We start from the raw sequence: 17,365 nt of genomic DNA, 5'->3' as shown, positions 1-17,365 counted from the left end.
AAAACCACTGTAAATTGATTGATTTTTTGTTTTGGTGTGGGTTGAGTGGTGTAGCAAAACTGAAATTCTCTCTTCCTTGCTAGAAAATTGAAAAAAAAAAGAAAAAAAAAACCCGGTTTCCTTGTTTAACTTTGTGGATTATAGAATATGATAAAACATTAACAAAATTTAATTCTTAACCTCTCTTTAATATAAAAGGCATATTAATATATTTTCCTGTGTACAACAACAATAGTCTACGGCCCAAAAATTACAAGTCTAGAATTGTCACCGCCTAGCTGGCTGTGGGTTGATATTTCTCGCCATTGTCCATTATTCAATTATACGAAATGAACGTGCCTTAGCACTACCTTTGGGACGGTATGCAACATCCCCAGGCCGGGGGATTTGACACCCACTCCACACCCTCCTCTCAATCTTCTATTTTCAGTGTTTCCAGATACCTAGTGTAGTAGCCTACATTTACCAGAGATTTAAAAGCAATAGCTACATGATCCATTGATAAAAAATTTCTTCTAAGTCTTTAAATTCGTTTCAGTGATATTAGATCTTACAAGCTATCTAATCACCGGAGTGATACGTGTCATATTGTATCACAACTGTCTACCCAGTGTAGTGGGTGAAACTTTAGGGAATGCAGGAGAAGCCTTGCAGAAAGGGAAAATAAACAATTGCATTCATAGTGATAAACAATGTACAATAGATTACTGTATTTTATCTGAGTAAACAAGCCTTGCCTTTCCTAACCCAACTTGATATCACTTTGAAGGGTTTTACCTTACTTAACTTAATATTACATTCAGAAGTTTTACCTACTAACCAAACTTAACATCACTTTTAAGGGTTTTACCTTATTTAACCTAACATTACATTCAGAAGTTTTAACTAATTAACATAACCTAACATCACTTTAAAGGGTTTTACCTTACTTAACCTAACACTACATTTAAAGTTTTAGGTAGCTAACCTAACTTGATATCACTTTGAAGGGTTTCGCCTTACTTAACATTCACTTTAGAAGTTTTACTTAACTTGCCTAACTTAAGCTAACCTTACCGTTAGCATTGATGTTCCTTGAAAATATATCCAATACTGTTCCCCTCCCACATTTTTAAATACATATTTTAGGGTTCTGTTCTTTTCCCAACTTTCATCCGTATGTTCTTCAAAGAACCTTTTAAATATACCTTCTTCAACAAGCTTGTAATTTTGGCATCATTCAATTCTGTATTTATATATATAATAAAAAAAATTCTGCTCTATTTCTGAAATAATGGACTGAGATGCATTACAAATTCATACCTCCACCTTTCCTTGTAATCTACCATTGTTGTTTTATTTTCTTTTTACGTACATTCAGAGCGTGTCAAATTGACCTAGGAATAATTATCTATCTGAAATAATTACATCTAGTGGAGGGAAACTGGTTAAGAAGTATACTATAGTCCATTTCTTTTAGCGAGTCATATTTGCACCGACTCGCAACGGTGCCCTTTTAGCTCGGAAAAGTTTCCTGGTCGCTGATTGGTTACAATTATCTTGTCCAACCAATCAGCGATCTGGAAACTTTTCTGAGATAAAAGGGCACCGCTGCGGTCGGTGCAAATATGACTCGCTGAAAGAAATGGACTATAGTAATTCCAACATTAAGCTAGGGCAATTTGTCCCTTCTCTGCTCAGCAGATCACATAACAGCCAAAAGGTGCAAACCCTTAGGCTATACATATTGTATGGAAATTGGTATTCATAATCTTATCTCATTTAGTAGGTTTTTTCCTTCTGCCTCCATCCCAATGCTAGTGACAGTAAATAATAGCATAATTCCAAACCTTCATTGATATCCCTAACTGTCATAACTCCATAGTAGGAGGGGTGGAGTAATAGCCCAGTCTTTGCACCTCCTGAAGTGCAGTGTATGCATTATCAAATAGTCGTTTGTGGATGCAGATATGTTTTATTCCTCTGTTGTCCAGACTCTCTTAATTTTATCCTCATAATGAAACTGTGGGGTTTTCACCCAGTTGAGCTTTGGAGCTAAATAGGGTTGCACTATAAATTATATACATCTATTGATCACAATTTTCATCTGATTCTAGTTTTCCTTGAATTTTATATATTATTTACCAAAAATAACAAAATAAAACTTTTTCATTATTTGTTCCATTTTTTTCTCCTATTCTATATTTTAGGCCTAAAAATCCTTGATTAGTTTATTAGTTTCTAAAAAAAGAAATTCTGAATGTCCAGCTCAACTGTAATGCTGAACTACAGCATATAAGATTCTTAGTTTTTCTCTACCTACTAATGAATTGACTCATTAAATGCAATATTATTCAGTCTCATAAAAAGATAGGGTGCCTCTATCTATAGCCTATTCTGTTACTTTTCGCAGCGCATGTTCATGAGGACCTTGTAAAATGTTCAACGGAATGTCCGATTTCGGGCTCACAAAAGTTATCCTATGAGTCAGGAATGACCTACAGCTATGCTTACTCTGGGATGTCAGAAGTCATCATGACCAAGGTGCAGAATGGAGTATCAGCAATGCGTTGGCACTCCCAAGTCAAACTGACGGTTCTAGGTCCTTGTGATATTGCTGTGTCAATTCTAAACCCTGTCTGGGATGGAACTGTAATAGGTAAGTAGACAATACCAATACTTTGGTTACTTAAGTTATCTGTTTCCCTCCTTGTGTCATGTGGCGTTAGATCGACTAATATTATCAAAATCTCCATTCTGTGATCTAAGTTGCTGAAGATATGAACTGTAGCCTAATCGTAATTCAAACACTAAGTGATATAACTCAAATAAGGGAAAAGAATGTTACTATTAGGAAGTTAAACCTGAAAGGAGACGTATGTTACTTTAGATAAGCAGCTATATTTAACCCGCAGGTCCAAAAAGAAATTTTGAGCGTTATTTAACTTGAAGGGACCTATCTCACCCTAAACACTGTAAATTTAAATTGTGACAAATGTACATGTTATTTCGCTGGTAGACAAGTGTTATCTATTCTCTACATGACAATACCGAATCTTCTTCCTGCTTTGTTTCCGCAATCTTAAACTATATTGTGAGATATTAGAGTAAATTCCTATAAATTCGTTAATAATTAAAGCTGAAAAAACCTTTAATGATATGGCATCATATTGAACATATCTTTGCAGCTGTTATCTGTGAAGATGTTAATTACTATTACTTTATAAAACAATCGCATAGCCATTTAACATTTACATATTTATGGAAAAATAAGGGTAAAATGTACAAAGAGTGAGAAAGGTTCCCTTTTCTTAAAACCTTCCATATTTCTGACCAAGCAGAGCCTCACAAGGCCTCAGTCCTAGAGAGATATCCTCTGATGGTCGCCGTATCAGACGGACGTGTCCAGCACGTGTGCAGCCACCCGGATGACGTCACATGGTCCATCAATATGAAGAAGGGCATAGCTTCGGCATTTCAGATCTCGCTCCCATCCAACTCCTCTATAAATTCAGGACTCATGTATACTGAGGTAAGGAATTCTGAAGTATTGTTTACATCACAGTTCTCTTTCTTCTGCGTATTGTCTGTTGAGATTCTTTCCACCATTTGATAACTCATTCTTGCAGCAATTAGAATTCTAATTATTTATTCCAAATGAAGAAGTCATTTCATATCATGTACTTATTTTTGTTTAACTTTATGAATGCTTAAATACTTTTTTCTCCTTTTTTTCTCATTAGACTGACATTGTCGGCACATGTCCAACCAGGTATGAAGTGAAGGAAGAAGGGAAGGAAGAAGTTATCATAAGGAAAGAGAAAAACCATCGTAAATGTAAAGATAATTATCCCACTCCAGATGAGCTTCCTATATCTTGGCTTAAAACTCCTCTGCCATTAAGTGAATCAGGTTCACATTGTCAGCTGGTTATCAGAAAAGGCATAGTAACAACTATCGTATGCCAAGATAAAAACATCATACGTCCCTCTTATGGGCTTTACAAATACATCGAGACTCTTCAGCAATCTAAATTAGAATTAATTCATAAATCAGCGGAACATCTTACCTCTTTGTCGAACCTAGGGGGAGAGAGGCTGTTACACAAAAGTCTGTTATTTGATCACCAAACTGTTAAAAAAGACCCATCTCTAGTAGATCAACTAAATGAAATTATGAAAGATGTCTGTGAGAATACAATGGGAGGTATTGAGGGCAATGTAGGATCTCTGATGTCCAAAGCATTACATCTGCTGAGACATATTCCTGATGATGATATTGAGGGTACTTTGCAGAAGATACGCAGTGGACACTATTGTTTAGAATACAGCAAGCTTGAGTCCCTATTCATAGATGCTCTAGCTTTTATTCATGAGCCTGGGGCTGTAAAAGTGATGGTAAATGAACTGACTAGTGGTAGAGCAACGAGAATTCACACTATTCTCTATACAGCAGCCTTCTTCCTGACTGCACACCCTAATAGGCATTCCATGGAATCCCTGCAGCCTCTGTTTGAAATATCTAATCCAAGTCTCTCCTTAGCAGTTCTTGGGGCAGCAGCAATGGTTAATGTTTACTGCCATAATATTCCTTACTGCTACAGAGATCCAGCTGTTCAACAGCTTTCTGAGACCCTCAGTCAGAAAATCCAGGAGAAATGTTCTTCTTCTGCAGACAAACATATCATTGAAGAAGCCATTTCGTCACTCAAAGCTCTTGGAAATATTGGAGTTATTACTCCAGAAGTTGCAGACACAGTCTTCAAATGCCTAGAGTCAGGGAATGTGGAAAACCAGGTTCGGATAAATGCAGCTTATGCTTTCAGGAATGTGAAATGTGAACACCAGGTAAGACTTTTGCTGTGACATTTCTTTGATATACGTTTTGCTCTTTAGATTAAACTCTGAGAAAGATAATTTACGGAGGTAAAATATCGAGACTTATTTCTATAGTGTTCTTCCACAGGGGACAGATCGCCTTATACACTTGGCCGTTGATTCAGAGACTGATACAGAGATTCGAATTGCATCTTATATGGTAGCACTCAGATGCATGAATAAGAAAGATCTTCAGTTTGTCATTTCCAAGGTCACTCCGGAAGATAATGAACAAGGTGATTAAGAGCTGTTTTATGTTGAGAAGTATTTTTATTAGAAATAACCACAATATGAAAAGCTGTCTTGTAAATATGTCAAATAGAGAGTTGTTATTAATGTAAGTTTTGTTAATAATTTTACATAAACATATATCATATATGAGGTCATACATCAATTGTGAAACTCCTGGCTTAAAAAACACAAAAAATACCCAAGCTGAAAGATTACTAATATGCATTTAAATTTGATGATTTTATATCTAAAGTTCATCATTATAAATAAGACTTTTTAGCCCGTTGTACCATTTTCTGAATTGTTTTTTACTTGTAGCAACTTTTTGAATAACTAACCCCTTTTGCCTGTTAATACTGCATTTCATTTGGTAGTAGTATATAGTGCAAAATCTATAGGAAAAAAAATATTTTATGTCGCAATATAAAAAATCTATAACAATTTTATACTGAGAACAATCAGGACTGTAATATCATCTTTTTTTTTTTTTTTTTTTTTTTTTTTTTTTGTAATCTGTTCCACTTAATTTGATGGTATTGTATCACAGTTTATCTTTGGTTACTGGTGAAGCTTCATCATATGAATCTGTAAAAACAGTTGGTTAGTTATAGAAAGGCCCCGAGTTATAGAATCTTAGAAATAATGAGGAGAATCTTAAAATTCATTTCCACAGGTCTTTGGATAATTTACTAATTCTGAACTTATATATATATGTCTTATTTTTTCTAGTAAGAGGATTCATCCTGAGCCATCTCAACAACTTGCAGAAATCTACTGCTCCTCATAAAAACAAGCTGCGTCACTACCTCTTAGATTTAGCAGTGCCAAACAACTTCACGATGAACATCATGAAGTACTCTCGCAATATAGATTTGTCCTATTTCAATGAGGAGCTTGGACTGGGTCTAGGACTGGAGTTTAATATCATCTATACTCCTGGATCATTTGTCCCACGATCTTTGGGACTCAATTTGACTTCATCCATAGGGGGAACTACTATTAATATGGGAGAGTATGGTATCCGACTTGAAGAAGTAGATTCCATTCTTAGAACTCTCTTCGGTCCTGGGGGACTGCTTACGAGTAGGTCTTCGATAAGTGAATTAATAAAGGACGCCATACCCTTCATTGAGGGAAAAGGATTAGGTATCATAGATGAGCTAAAAGAGCTTTTGCAAAGAAGCTCATTTGACCCTTCAAATATTTCTGATTTCCTCAACAAAATATACAAACGTGTTTCTGGTAAGCTTCCAATGATGGATATTCATGCTAGATTTAATGATCAAGAAGCAACCTACGGATCTTTTTCATTGGACCCAAATAAAATCATTGCAGGCAGAAATATTCAAATAATCTCTTTGCTTTTGAAGCAAGCTCTTCAAAACATGGCAAATATGAGTATCGACAATGCACACATGAGCCACATCTTCCTACAGTACAACATACCAACTGTTCAAGGGATCCCAGTAAAACTAATGCTTGATGGAACCGGAGTAATTGGTCTGAAAGTAGAAACAAATCTCCAGAACCTTGTGCAAAGAAACAGTGGAAATATATTACATCTACATCCAACATTTTCTCTTCAAATTGATGGTTTCGTTGGTTATGATGCCTCAATAGCTGAAAATGGAATCAAAACAAAGAATCTGGTTACATCCAATTATGGGATTTCTTCAAGTTTACAGACGGATGGGCCAGATCATCTTGAATTCCGGATGAATCTTCCAGATAGAATAGAATTTTTCAGTTCCAAAAGTGAAACTTATCTCATGAAGAGAGTAACAGAGGCTGAGGTTAAGGTTTTACCCAGAAACTTACATGATGTCAGACTAAGAAGAAAATCATGCTTTGGAGTTGGGGCATTCTGGGGAATTGATATATGTAGTGAATATAACATCCTTGATCCGAGTCTTCACAAGGACATACCTTTTGGGCAACCCTCGACATTCAAAACTTATATCAAAAGAAAACCTGACTACCAAGCACTGAAAGGGTATATTCTAGATGTCCGTATACAGGCAGATGAATCTAGCAATATGCTAAATATGACACTTAAAGAGGATGGGAGTGGTCTAGATGGACACATTGAGGGTACTGCAGCCTATAAAGTAAACAACAGTATTCTAGAACTGACATATTTATGGAGTTATCCCAAGTTGCAGGAGCATTACCACGGCAAACTTCAGGCTATTAACCAAGAGAGAGAAAAATCCATTGAAATGTCTTGGCACATAACAGGAAATGGCAAAGACCATGGAAGAGCACTGAAATTGGAACTTATGGACAAATCGGCGGGTTCAAAAAAAGACGTAGAACTAAATTTTCATCACAATCTTATTCACCAGTTTCCCCCGGAGTCATGTTTTTTTGTAGCAAAGTTGGTGAAGGAAGACAGACCTGAAGAAGTTTTCATAAATCTTAGCTTTGCAACTGAAATAGACTTTCTTCATTTCTTGGACTTTGCCTATAAAGGTAATTATCTCCAAGGAAAACTAGTTTTGTAAAACGAGTTGATAAATGTGGAAATAAAGTGGGAAACCAGTCACAAAGAAAATTAGCCTGAAAAATTCCCTACCCATAATAATTCCCTATGTACATTTTTCAGTTGAGTTTGCCTTAAAGAAGAATCCAACAACGAGTCTTCTACCTATTTCCCTCCGTAAGTTTGAGCTTCAAATGTATACCACGAAATGGAAGATATTGTCATACATTAGACCACTCATTGGTCCCCTGAATGCTGATGCCATGGAATTTACCTCCAGTTTTCAAGTATTCGTGAAAGAAAGAAAGTTCTTTGCCATTGAAGGAAAGCATCAGATGGAGGGAAGAGATCACCTTGATGTCATTAAAAATCAGATAAAAGGTAAGTCTGTTTGATTCATAATAATTCAAAGGGGCTGATGATCCTTCTGTTCTGTAAATTGAATTATGGTATATCCATCACTTTTTTTAGACTTTTCTAGTAGTACTCAGACCAGTAATTCATCATCATAATAATAGTAAGGAGGATAACTTTTGTAATAAAAATGCAAAATGGCTACAGTACCTAAGGAATTAGGATTGAGGTAGAGTTAAACAAGGGATTAGCATCACGAGTAGGGGTGTAAGAAAACCATTGCGAGAAGTGCCTTCCTAGGACTGGATGGCATGCAAAGATCCTGGTTGAGAAACTTCAAGTCCATTCATGGAAAAATTGCTCATGAACTAAAGGAACGTGCATAGCAGAAAATAGGTACCATATTGAATGACAACAGGTAGAATATCGCTAATACATGAATACTAGAAAAAAAAGGGTTATGTACTATAGTTAGCAACTTTCGACCCATAATATTCCTGCCAGTCATGTGGATATTACTAACATAGATCGTGAGTGAGGAGCTATGAAGCTACCTGGAACAAACAAACTCAATGCCCAAAGAAAAAAAAGGATGCCACAGGACATGCAAATGAACTAAAATCACCACTTAACGATAAAATGATAATAAAGAAATGTTAGAAGAGATACACGAACCTAACTATAGCTGTAATATTCTAAGAATGTTATTCTTATCTGACAAAATCTAGTAATGGTATTGGTTCTTGCCCTTTTAGGAGTATTTGGAAATTCTCATTATACTTTGGTTTGGGATCTCCATAATGGACTGGTGAGACGGGGTACACTGCTCAAGATATTGGAAACTAATCCTGAAAGGCTAGTGACCCATGTTGAAGTGATGCATTCCAAGCTTGGAGACTCTTATGACACTCTGATACAGGTAAGTTATAACTGTCATTTTCACTGATTTTTAAGCTACACATTCCAGTAATACAAACGAATACTCTTATAACATGAAATATATAATAAAGTGCATTATTCTTAATAGTAAACTTTATAAGTGATGTTAAGTCCATCATATATCGTAGCCCATATTTTTTCTTCCATCTAGATCAAAGTTCCAAGTTATATGAAACCAATCCAATTTGAAACTGTTGCAGTGGAGCATGACCCACACTCCTACGCTGTAGAGGCTTCGCTGAAGCATGGAGATCGACTTATCCTTCATTATAGTGGGCCAGTCACTGTTCTCCTGACGTCTAAAGTATCAAATCTCCAGGCAAATCTCAGCATCTCCTCCATTTCCGGAGGACCGTATAAAGTGATCACAACAATCATATTTTCTGAAAAGAAGCAGGTCCTGGCCCTCGGTCTGAACAGTGAAACAGAACCGCTCTTTGGCGTCGAATGGAGAATAAATTCCGATTCTCATGTCAACTATGGCTTCCAGCTACAACTCCACAAAATAATCAATAATAAAGTTAGTCTTGGCATTGGTCGTCATTTTGTTCATCTTAGTTTTGATAACACTTTGCAGCCCAATACCCACAAGGCAGTGAGGTCAAAAGGCTATGGCGATGTTGATTTCAACCGAAAGAAGGTCAGCGGTGAACTTTCTTGGGATGCAGACAAAGACCCGTCACGAAAAATTAATGCTGAGGTCAGCGTTGCTAAAGAACATTCGAATCCAGGTCACTACAAGATATTGTGAGTTTCAAAATCATGTTATTTCACTGTAATACTTACAAGCTATAGGTGCGTCATTTGACATATGACTAAGCGTAGAGGGCAATAGATTTTGACATGACACTCAAAGGCGATTCACTTTTTCCTGTACTAATTTTATTTTGATGAATCTGACACATTTAATAATCCACAGCTTTCATCAAACCCAGGCCTATGATATAATTAGTAATATAAGTAAGTCTGCCTATCAAGAATAATAATATCAAAGGACATATTCTTACAGATGAGAGAATATCAATTTACTTTTCCCCATTTCTTGAAACTTTGTTACCTTTTTTATCCTTACTTTTTGAATAATTGACTACCAAAGACTCAACAATCTTAGCAATATCTAATGAAGACAGCCTCTAAAAATATATTAAAAGTCTATTAGGAATAATTTTGGAAACATTTGAAAAGTAGCAGATTAAATTGATTTTCTTGGTAGAGAAATCATTGGTGAAGATGTAAGGTAGATTACCTGAAATATCTGTCTATTGATATTTGCAGATATTGTACATAATCACCGTTATGTTAGTTATAGATATTCGAGATAATGATTTTTTTTTTCAAATTATATACACTGATTGATTGTTAATAAAACTCCCATATTTTGCTAATTATGAATTACAAGGACCAAAATTAACATTTCAGTGGAGGGTGGACGATGATGAGAAGCCAGTATCTATTCAAAACTGAGGTCAACATACAATCTCCCTCTTCTGGACATTCTGGAAAAACTACCGCCAAATTCAGCTTAACATCGCCTCGCAACAGCTTCAACTTTAGCACAGAGTTTGTGGTCCAAAAGGAAAGAAATGATATCAAGATGGCCACACAGACTATCATCAATTCTTTGTCGACCAAAGAGTACAAATTATCTACTGCAACGGTGCTGACTGATCTCGCCGGGCGATTCAATTTCCTTCTGAGCTCTAAGATTGGAATAGTGTTACCTGACACAGATGAGACGTCTGTTGAGCTGGAGGCAAAGCACCAAACGGTCGCTGGTCTTGGAGAGGTTTTTGTTAAGGTAAGAATGATTTGTAGCGTCTTGTTTTAAACGGAAGTTTTAGTCTTCTTTGCAGTATTGTGACAGAATACTGTACAAAAACAATTCTTTATTTCCATATTTACTACTTAGGGTTCAAAACTATATAAAGTAGATAAGATCAATGATAACATGGTCATATTTTCTCATATAAGATGATTGGTGAAGCTGCAAAGAATATTTGTATGAAAAGATTGAATTAACTGTGATCAAAATCAATATAAGCTCACTTCAGTTTTCCTTTTAGCTTTCATGAATCAACAATGGAAAGGAAAAGTAGTCAAGTTATACTTCAGCAATGGTAGGGTTATACATAGTTTATACAATGAATAACTTTGTTATACACCAATGTAGAGTTATGACTGTATGATCATCTGATGACCAAAGGTAATGAAAGTGTCATGATAATAAGCTTAACCAATATGCAGTACAGTATAGGAAAATAAAAAATATTGACTAATTTCTTTGTTTTAGATGAGGATGAAATCCCATGCACTGAAAAAACCTCTGGAAGTTGTCATCACATTGAACAAGAAGCAATATTCTTGCAATGCTTTGTGGAACATTGAAATTGACTCACCTACTAAAAGTGCTGGTGTGGAAGTTGTCGTAACTCCAGAAAATGGACTTAAAACTTTGGACTTCACTTTGGACTTGACATCCATCAAAGATCTATTAAAGACCATAGAAAGGGTTCTAAATGTTCACATTCCTCCTGAAAGAGTCCGTGTGGCAAGCAGCTCTAAGAGACTGTTGTACCACATCCATTATGAGCGGACTGAAGAGAGCGTGTCTCATCTAAAACTTCAATGGCCTTCCAGAACTCTGGATACTGAGATCATTGCCTCACCCACAGAATACATTATCAAGATCATTCCGGACAGAAGTAAATCCTTAGCCATGTATGAATTTTCCATTCAGAATCCAAGTACATGGTCCTTTGTGAATCAAGAGTTGAAAGTTGCGAGCCAATTCAAGCATCCTGATATGAAGAGGAAGATGTCTGTTGGGGTTGAATATAAGAAAACAGGAGACAAGATAATAGGGAGAATTATATTAGACATCTTACCTGATCCTAAAGATAAGATCACTGGTGCCATTACTTCCACGAAGTTATCAGAAAATAGCATCAGTATTGAAGTAACTGCTAGTGGACGAGTAAGTACAGGTGGTGTTTAAGAGTTAATTTTCTTTAGATATGGTGATATAAATATTTTTAAGTCCTAGGAACTAAAGTTTCATATTAAATTTTCATTCTTAGTCAACATGAAATGTAAGTGGCATGAAACATATATTCATTCTATCACCAAAAATTTACTTATAAAATATATAAACTATGTGAAACACATTCTTCCTTCATTAAAAAAGCTTGCTTTCTATACAACACTACTGATTTAAACTGAGCTTATGCAGTATGGAGTAGATGAAATATCATAGCAACATGGAAACAGTTAATATCTCTGTTGGTATCCATATAAGTTCCAGAAATAAAAACTGCCCATCATCACTTGTGATTATATAGCTCTTCTGTTCTATATATATATCAGTAAGAATTATGTATTTTAAAATCTAAGATATCTCATTTTATTTACAGATTTTGAAGACGACTCCAAAATTAACGCTAATCATTGCACGGTCGCCTAGATCTTTGGGTTTCGATTTATTCCTACACACAGTGATAACAAAACCACCAGCAATCTTTATATCAGGAAAGCTTGACAAAATTAGTGACAATAACAGAGCCGGGGCTTTGTCTTTGGTTTCTAATGGAGAGAAAAAGTTAGAAATATCAGGTACCATAGCTACAGAGGACCACTCGGCCTGCAGCGGGACAAAGTTGACTTTTGTTTCACAATCAAGGATCATTGGAAACTACAACATAAATGCCCAGCTATGCATGCCTTGTGCCATTAAAGTTCTATTGAAGAACCAGCACAGTGGCAAGACTCATGAGATGACACTAGGATTAGCTGATCTGAAGACAGCTGAGGTATCTCTTCAGACTAGAAGCCCTAGCAGAAGGGACAGCAAGCCTGCTTTCCTCATGAGAGCGATGGTGACTCCAAGTCAGATACTAGCTCTTGATCTGCAACATGATAACAAGGAAATTATCACTATTCAGGTAGGGGAAATGAGGTTTCTGAAAAGACAGAGAATCTAAAATCAGGGATGATTTACATTGACCTTAGAATTATTAGTTAGATGATAAAACCGTTACATTTATGAATTTTATTACTTTAAGTATAAGTACAGTATACATGCAGGCTAAAGACCATTTGTGCACATAAGTACTCTTACATCCTTACGGTTCATTTTGCAGTCATCATATTCTGTTAGGATAACAGGTGGGAAAATCCTTAAGATACAAATATATTTTTCTTTCCTCTATTATTAACAAAAAATTGTCACTGTTAAGTCTGGATCTCAACAAATTGAATCAGGAAACAGCTAAACCTGGGAGCAAAATATTTTTTTTTTTTTTTTGTAGAAGCAATATCAATGCAAAACAGAAACTGTTTCTAGAGAGAAAAAAGTTGTCTAGAAGATATGCAGCTATGTGTATGTATATGTATGTAACGAATAAAGACTAAGTTAATCCAATTTATTTCATTTACAGAAATCTTTGGCAATGCAGCTTTCTTTGGTGTCCCATGCCATTAAGTCCTGGCTTTCCACCATGCACAAGGAGATGATTTCCCCTGATCCTCAAATATCCGCAGCTATGAGGGAAGTGTCTAGACTGTGGCGAGAAATCTTTTATGAAGTGTCAGGAATCTATAATGACTTTGACAACTATATTATCCTCTTCATAGAAGGCGCTAAATATTTGGTGTTTGGAAATCATCTCACCTATGAACTGTTAGTCAACTACCACACCTTTTGGAATCATCTGATCAGTGTGGTACAGCACGGAACGGCTACTGTGTCTAAGATGGTTTCTGTTCTTTTCAACGAATTTGGTGATTCTGAAAAGGTCTTCGTTGATGGTAAGAGAATGCCCAATCCCCTTACAAAACAAATCCCATTCCTGCATAATTTCATGGAGTCTGCCTTGAGCCACTCTGATGTAAGGGGACTTCATGTAATGGCAGTTCATAAGGGCGCTTTACGCATTGGCAGTTTGTAAGGACGCTTTACGTATTGGCAGTTTGTATGGGCGTTATATGTAATGGCAGTTTGTAAGGGCGCTATACGTAATGGCAATATGTAAGGGTGCTACACGTAATGGTAGTTTGTAAGGGTGCTATACATAATGTCAGTTTCTTAGGACGCTTTATGTATTGGCAGTTTGTAAGGATGCTTTGTGTATTGGCAATTTGTACGGGTGCTATAGGTAATGGCAGTTTGTAAGGATGCTACATGTAATGACAGTTTGTAAGGGTGCTATACGTAATGGCAGTTTATAAGGGTGCTATACGTAATGACAGTTTGTACGGGCGCTATACATGATGGCAGTTTGTAAGGGTGCTACATTTAATGGCAGTTTGTAAGGGTGCTACATTTAATGGCAGTTTGTAAGGGTGCTATACGTAATTGCAGTTCATAAGGGTGTTTTACGCATTGGCAGTTTGTAAGAATGCTTTATGTATTGGCAGTTTGTACGGGCGCTATACATGATGGCAGTTTGTAAAGGTGCTACATGTAATGGCAGTTTGTAAGATGCTATACATAATTGCAGTTCATAAGGATGATTTACGCATTGGCAGTTTGTAAGAATGCTTTATGTATTAGCAGTTTGTACGGGCGCTATACGTACAGGCAGTTTGTACGGGCCCTCTACGTAATGGCAATTGATAGTAGAATACTCAGAGGTAACAAATCTGTGCTGTATAAGACTGAAGAGAATATGACAGCTATTTAGTCTGAAAACTCTCAACTATGTACAAATCCCTTTAGTAAATTTTTTTGTTCGATAAAAGTTACTTTAGCTAAAGATAGAAATGTAATAACTGGAAGGACTTAAAGGAATGCTGATAAGCATTTTGATTGTTTGACAGTGAAGTTGAGAATTCTTTTGTTGTCTGAGAGAGAGAGAGAGAGAGAGAGAGAGAGAGAGAGAGAGAGAGAGAGAGAGACTCGGGAATTTTCATATTTCATGATATGCACCAAATTCGGTACAAACTAGTTACAAATATGGGGAAATAATCTACTTGAATAATGGAGCCCCTAATTACTCTAGATAAGATGAAACTAGAAAAATAATTGAAGTATGCATTCTTTTTAACTTTCATGCAATAGATTGTAATTCTTACTTTAACTTTGAATACTGTTTTAGAAAACTTCCAGCAATAATAGCAATTCATGGAAGTCTTCTTGTAAAGCACAGCTGGTAACATTCTCTTTTCTAATACACCATTCATTTCTTGACAAATAATTCTTAACTTATCTTCTTAGGTTTTACTACTGTAAATCATTTATATATCTTAATGATATTCTCATTGTTGCATATATGATTGCCACAAATTTAAAAGTGAACTATGTAACTTAACTCCTGTTAGGGAAAAACTTGTAAAAATCTTAGCGACAAATCAGAGAATAACTTAAGTACTGATCTTCTGATTGAAAAGCCTGATGGCTACCCTGGGATTGAACAGCTGATTATGGTATATGATAAAAACATCTTTTCCTCCAACAGCTGTAAGAAGGTACATCCATTTCTTTGAAACGGGACAAATACCCCAAGAACTTTGGCACTTGGTAAGGAGTATCCAGCGATCTTCTTTAATCAGGACTCTGAAGGAAGAACTCGAAAGTACACTGACTTTTCGTCCTGAAGACTTACCAGCAATCAAGCAAGTTATATCAGACGTGTTTATCACGACTGGAAAAGATTTACAGAGGCTTAGAGCATATCTCAATCAACTTCCAGAGGTAAAAGAAGCCACTAAGGGGATCCTTCGGCAACTTGATTTTGTAAGTCTTGTTGGTGCGTATAGCTTTTCCTGTATATATAATGGATGCATTAAACATAGATATATGATCAGTTTCACGGTGTAAAGTTTATGCAAATATATTTGAAAAAGAGTATCGGTATGTTATGAACTTATGATAGGTCTCAAATCATGATGTTTTTTTCTCTTTTTACAGAAGCACCAGATTGTCCAGACATTTGAAACAGTTGTGTACAGATCAGTGCAAAGATCAATGATAGTTGCCTTGGAACTAGAAGACAACGTTATGCAAATATTGCTCCCTCTGCGCCAACCTACAACCTCTTTAGCTCAAGCCTGGTCCAGCATTTCATATAATCCACTCCCTATACTTGAAAATTTGCCTTGGTCTTACGTAGCGTATGCAGACACCCGGGCCTTATGGACCTATGCATACTACTGGCCGAGTAGAGTGGTACATGGTCTTCCACCTTACAGCCGCATTGCTATGCTTGTGGGAGACCATGAAATATTCACTTTTGATGGCACAGTTTTAAGGGTTCCAAATTCCCATTGCAAAGTTCTCCTTTTGGCTTACGGCTCAACTTATCTTACTACAGAACATCCTCATGGCTTAACTCAATCTAAATTTACTCTAGTAGATACTGGCATTACACTTGTAGTTTATCCAGACTACACAATCGTTATTGATGGGAGGAGAATGGAATTAGAGTATAAAGAGAAAGGGGATGTGAAGGTATGGCGGACTCCAATGGAAATAAAGGTGCAGACTTCACTATTACAACTACAGTTTAATCGAGAAGTTCGCTATATTTCTGTTGAACTGAACGGATGGACGTTTGGGCAAGTAGGTGGATTATTGGGTACATACGATGGAGAAGCTGGAAATGACTGGCTGATGCCCGACGGCAGGAAAGCAGCCTCCCTTCAGCAACTCGTGACGTCATGGCAAGAGAACCAACACTGCAGAACCCCAGCCATCAGTCCAGCTCGACCTTTCGACATCTCAACCAAACACTTTGCAGTGTGTCAAGTAATGTTGGGCATTTCTACCCACTGCAGCAGAGTGATTGATTCCGGCCCCTTCATCCAGATATGTTACGGTACTGCGGACCCTTGCGATGCTGTCAGAGCTTATCGTAATGTTTGCTTCCATAGAGGCATTCAAGTTCCGCCCGTTGCCTATGCTTGTTAAAGCATCTCTCTGCTATACACGAAACTAGCTATGTATTTATTTTAGTGTTTCTAGGGTTATAAACGTTAATGTATTTAGTGTCATCTTGCCAGTTTTAGTGGCAATGAAGTGCTAATGATAAGCGAAATTTCTCTCCTCCAGTAGGAGTTTATAATTATTATATGAAATAAAACCTGGATTTGTTTCAGTTATTAATTTCTTGACTAATATAGAGAAGAACGACTTGTGTGAACACTAAATAAGGACAAATTTTGATTAATGGGGTATGAATTTGTTGACTATAATAAATAATTTTACTGTTTATTAAATTTTCCTCACTAAGACTGTGTGTCAGTCTCTTTCTGTTTCGGCATTTGTCTGTAATAATGTCAGTCTCTCAATTAAGAACAATGATTCGGGTGTTGGCTTCAGAAAATAGATGAACATTTGAACACTAAAAACGTGAATAAAAGAACTTCTGGAACAAGAACAAATTTTAAAAATTGTTCTTGATGCATAAAACTCAGCCGCCAAAGAATTTTTTTAAAGAATAAATTCAAGTAACTCTTCTGAAAAGTCAAGGTTAGTAGTGGCCGATGTGGTAACATATCCCTGACTGGT

At 36.3% G+C, this 17,365-nt stretch overlaps 1 protein-coding gene across 2 annotated transcripts in view; it reads left to right on the top strand.

Annotated features, from left to right (window-relative positions):
- LOC137642492 (vitellogenin-like) overlaps positions 1–17,004 on the top strand; it is a 17,369-nt gene extending 365 nt beyond the window's left edge. For both annotated transcript variants that reach the window (XM_068375088.1, XM_068375089.1), the window contains exons 2-15: positions 2,393–2,638; positions 3,321–3,511; positions 3,723–4,826; positions 4,945–5,092; positions 5,817–7,559; positions 7,693–7,950; positions 8,679–8,842; positions 9,014–9,609; positions 10,282–10,660; positions 11,153–11,836; positions 12,273–12,800; positions 13,296–13,665; positions 15,315–15,592; positions 15,767–17,004. In XM_068375088.1, the coding sequence (XP_068231189.1) occupies positions 2,393–2,638; positions 3,321–3,511; positions 3,723–4,826; positions 4,945–5,092; positions 5,817–7,559; positions 7,693–7,950; positions 8,679–8,842; positions 9,014–9,609; positions 10,282–10,660; positions 11,153–11,836; positions 12,273–12,800; positions 13,296–13,665; positions 15,315–15,592; positions 15,767–16,765 (7,688 nt within the window). In that variant the 3' untranslated portion in view covers positions 16,766–17,004. The remainder of the gene's footprint in view (positions 1–2,392; positions 2,639–3,320; positions 3,512–3,722; positions 4,827–4,944; positions 5,093–5,816; positions 7,560–7,692; positions 7,951–8,678; positions 8,843–9,013; positions 9,610–10,281; positions 10,661–11,152; positions 11,837–12,272; positions 12,801–13,295; positions 13,666–15,314; positions 15,593–15,766) is intronic.
- Positions 17,005–17,365: the final 361 nt, after the last annotated feature.

The sequence above is a fragment of the Palaemon carinicauda genome, chromosome 6 (assembly GCF_036898095.1).
Source record: "Palaemon carinicauda isolate YSFRI2023 chromosome 6, ASM3689809v2, whole genome shotgun sequence".
In the NCBI taxonomy this organism is placed as follows: domain Eukaryota; kingdom Metazoa; phylum Arthropoda; class Malacostraca; order Decapoda; family Palaemonidae; genus Palaemon; species Palaemon carinicauda.
The sequence above is the reverse complement of the archived record's forward strand: the minus strand, read 5'-3'. Positions and strand labels throughout refer to the sequence as shown.